Genomic DNA, 3,792 nt, shown 5'->3' on the forward strand with positions numbered 1-3,792 from the left:
CCCCCAAATCTGGGGAAATGGGAGGGGCAACTGCAGAGGCTCTGGAAGGGCCTGGGCATGTTATGGGGGAGGTGGTGACTGGTGACCAGGGCCTGGCCCTGAAAGTCGATGGTCATTGTGCTCAGCATGACTGGGCAATTCTGGGCAAATGTTTGTTGCATTGTCCTGTATGGACATGGGAGCCCCGAGGTTAGAAGCCCCTCTATACACCCATAGGATGATGATTACAGCTAAGACTTACATCCTCATGTTGATCCTACATGGGTGGGGCAGCTATTGTCCCATTTTACAGAGGAGAAAACTGAGGCCCAGACAGGATAAGAAACACAGCCCCTGAGTGGTGTCCCAAGACCCAAACCCAGACCTCTGGACTCCATGTGTCTGCTTGACATGACTCCTCTCTCCGCCTGCTGTGGAGACGGGGTTTTGAGTGTCTCCAGGACAGAGGTGGAGGGTCCACTGTTATTGTAGGCTCGTAGCGGGCAGTCTGATTTAACCTGGGTGAAGATGGAGAGGCTTTAGTGAACCAGAGTGAAGAGGGGGTGTTAGCTGAGCATGGATCCCATTCCATCGTCCCAGCAAGTTCTCTAGGGCGGAGCCTGCCCACCAGCTCCCTCTGTCTGTATGGTGCTCAGTGAGTGATTGCATGGTGGTGGTGGGCATTCATGTCTTAAGCTGATGTTTATCAGCCCTTGATTTACTCAGGGATCTATGCTAGGCTTTGTGGGGACATGAAAATGACCAGGACATGATTCTACCTGCAAGGACCCTGTAGTCCACAAAGGGAGAAAGATGTAGAGAGGAAGGAGGGTCAGGAGCTGGTGGCATTTGGCCTGAGCTTTGTTTCTGGGGTAAGATTCAGGTTGCAGGGGCAGAGTGGGGTGATGGGCCCTTGAGGGGGTCCAGGGAAAGGGCGGTGGAGCGGGTGTCCACGCCAGATAGTGGTGATGGCTCCTTCCTCCTTGGATGCCCAACAGGAATGTGTCATCTTCTGTGTGCGGGAGGAACCTGTGCTGTTTCTGCGAGCTGCTGAGGACTTTATACCCTACACGCCTCGAGACAAGCAGAATCTTCATGAGAACCTCCAGGGCCTTGGACCCGGGGTCCAGGCGGAGCGCTTGGAGCTGGCCATCCGGAAGGAGGTGAGGGCCACCTGTGTGGGTGGGAGGCCGCCCTTCTGGTAGCCTCGGGCACCTGAGCTGAGCCCCAGCCCGCTCTGCTCTCACCGGCTCATGCTTGCCCACTAAGCTGTCCCACTTGGGCCAGTGGCTGCTGCAAGGCCAGCTCACGGGGCACCAGGGTGAGGACTTCTCTTCTCAGCTCTGTTTGCCTCTGGTCTTTCCCCACCCTGCTTTTCTCCTCCAAACTCAGCATTCTTATTTAGAAAAGGGTCTGGTGGAGGGCAGAGAGTACTTAGCTGAAAGTCCCAAGACCAGGTTCAGCCTTCGTGAGCTGTGAGGCCTGGGCTGGGCCGCTTCTCTCCCTGGGCCTCTGTTTCTGAGGTTCCTCTGACCTCCTCCTTCACAGCATGGGGACTTGTCCAGGTCTCTGGGGCTGTTCACACACCACAGAACTGTGTAAATAGTGTGCAGGGGTCATGGTGTCCCCCCTCCTCTGAGACACCCCCAGGCAGGAGCAGAGGTCGCACTGGCTGTGGTCGTCTCCCCGTCTCCTTCTCAGGCCTCGTCCCCTCCAGCTCCCAGCTGACCAGCTTCCTCCTGTCCTTCAGTCTGGTGGTCTGGCCAATTCCTGCTGCCCACCGGGCAGAGCCCTCCCAGCCTGGCCGCGGTGTGGGACACAGCAGCTGAGGCACAGGTGGCTGCCCTTGGGCCAGCGGTCACCCCGGGCCCTCCAGCACTGCCAGGGCACAGAAAGCACCTCTGGCTGTAGTTCTCCCTGGAGGGCAAGCAGCCTGTCCATGGCCTCCGTGTGGCTTAGGTGCCTCCAGAGCTCAGCCAGCAAGGTCCATCATGGCCCTCTGGCCCCTGGCCTCCATCTAGATCCACGACTTTGCCCAGCTGAGCGAGAACAAGTACTACGTGTACCACAACACTGAGGACCTGCGGGGGGAGCCCCACGCCGTGGCCATCCGGGGCGAGGACGATGTGCACGTGACTGAGGAGGTGTTTAAGAGGCCCCTCTTCCTGCAGCCCTCCTACAGGTACTGGGGGCCAGGCCTGCGAGGAGGCCCCAGCGTGCTGGGCGTGGGTGCTCGCTGGGCCTGCTCTCCTGGTGCGGGCTCAGTCTCACCATCTGCAGGTTGGGCTGAGTCCCCCATGCCTGTGTCTCCCCCGGGAATGGTGGATGTCCGGGGTATGGGGTGTGTGGCTTACCTGATGGGCTGTTCCCTGTCACCCGGCAGGTACCACCGTCTGCCCCTGCCAGAGCAAGGGGCCCCCCTGGAAGCCCAGTTCGATGCCTTTGTCAGTGTCCTCCGGGTGAGTGGGGACTGGAGGAGTGGTGGGAGCTTGGTGGGGTGCGCAGGTGCTTGGAGAGTGGGTCTGTCAAGGCCCTGTCTCCTTGGAGATGCTTGGGTGGTGTGTCTCCTGGAGGAAGGCGGAGGGGGTTGTGTGTGTCTGTGTGGGTGTGTACTTGTATACTGTCTAATGGCAGAGCCCAGCACAGGGCGTCTGGAGGACTGGGCTCTCTGGCTGTGGCTCGGCTCCTCACTTTGTTGTGTGATCCTGGGTGAATCTCCTAACTTTTCTAGGTCTCAGGTTCCTCATTTCTTTATTAGAACTAAAATTTCTTACCCATGGGTCTCCAGCTGATATTTCCTAAGAACCCATGTTGCGGTCTGTACTCCCCCGGGAGGTCGCCTTATTGAGTCGCAGTGTAAACTGCATAGCAATGTAGCTGTGGCCCTGTGTCCCCTCTGAGTAGTTCTCACCTCCAGGGCCTCGCTGAGCCCCCTGGAGTGTGGGAAGGGGGCAGGGCCTGTGCTCCTGGGGCCAGTGGAGCAGACCGAGCTGTGGGATTGCTCCAGAGGCTGCTGGTCTGTCCCCATCTTGCCACAGACCAGGGGGAGGCATCAATACCATGATGCCCCTCCACCCGCATCCTAACTTGGTCCTCAACTGAGGGCTCTCCGGTCACACCATTCCCTGCTCTTCACGGTCCTTTCCCAGGAGACCCCCAGCCTGCTGCTGCTCCAAGATGCCCACGGGCCTCCCCCTGCTCTCCTCTTCAGCTGCCAGACGGGTGTGGGCAGGGCCAACCTGGGCATGGTTCTGGGCACACTCCTCCTGTTTCACCGTGGTGGGACCGCCTTGCGGCCAGAGTGAGTGGCATTAGAGCCAGTGCCCCAAGGGGCCTCGGGGATCAGGGGAGGAGGGGGCGGGCTACCCCAGGAGGCCGGGGACACATCAGAAACCCAGAGCTACAGTTGGATATTGGGCATCGGCAGCTCCTTTCCTGGTTTGCACAGACTTCCCTGGGTGACCTGGAGAAATTCACTTGACCTTTCTGGCCTCGGTTTCCCTAGCAGGGCAAAGGCCTGTTGTTTCCCCTGCCTGATTTGGAAGGGAAACTTGAGCTTGTAGTCCAGTGCAGTCCAGGTGAATGGGAGGGTGTTGACGGCAGCCTTCGGGAGTGCTGATTATGCTGTTGTCCCTGCCTGTCAGGGCTGCTCCTATGAAGACCAAGCCATTGTCCATGGAGCAGCTCGAGGTGGTCCAGAGCTTTCTCCACATGGTGCCCGAGGGGAGGAGGATGGTGGAAGAGGTGAGCATGGGGACTGTGTGAAGAGCTGGGGGTGGGGGCAGTGGGGAGCACTCGCTGCCCTTGCTGAGG

The 3,792-nt window shown here is 59.2% G+C and overlaps 1 protein-coding gene across 3 annotated transcripts in view; it reads left to right on the plus strand.

Annotated features, from left to right (window-relative positions):
* PALD1 (phosphatase domain containing, paladin 1) overlaps positions 1 to 3,792 on the plus strand; it is a 99,251-nt gene that overhangs the window by 47,666 nt on the left and 47,793 nt on the right. For all 3 annotated transcript variants that reach the window (XM_010852230.1, XM_010852228.1, XM_010852229.1), the window contains exons 6-10: positions 978 to 1,142; positions 2,001 to 2,161; positions 2,363 to 2,438; positions 3,129 to 3,280; positions 3,624 to 3,723. In XM_010852230.1, coding sequence (XP_010850532.1) covers positions 978 to 1,142; positions 2,001 to 2,161; positions 2,363 to 2,438; positions 3,129 to 3,280; positions 3,624 to 3,723 — 654 coding nt within the window. The remainder of the gene's footprint in view (positions 1 to 977; positions 1,143 to 2,000; positions 2,162 to 2,362; positions 2,439 to 3,128; positions 3,281 to 3,623; positions 3,724 to 3,792) is intronic.

This window comes from Bison bison, unplaced genomic scaffold, assembly GCF_000754665.1.
Source record: "Bison bison bison isolate TAMUID 2011002044 unplaced genomic scaffold, Bison_UMD1.0 scf7180017864309, whole genome shotgun sequence".
Classification (NCBI taxonomy): Eukaryota; Metazoa; Chordata; class Mammalia; order Artiodactyla; family Bovidae; genus Bison; species Bison bison.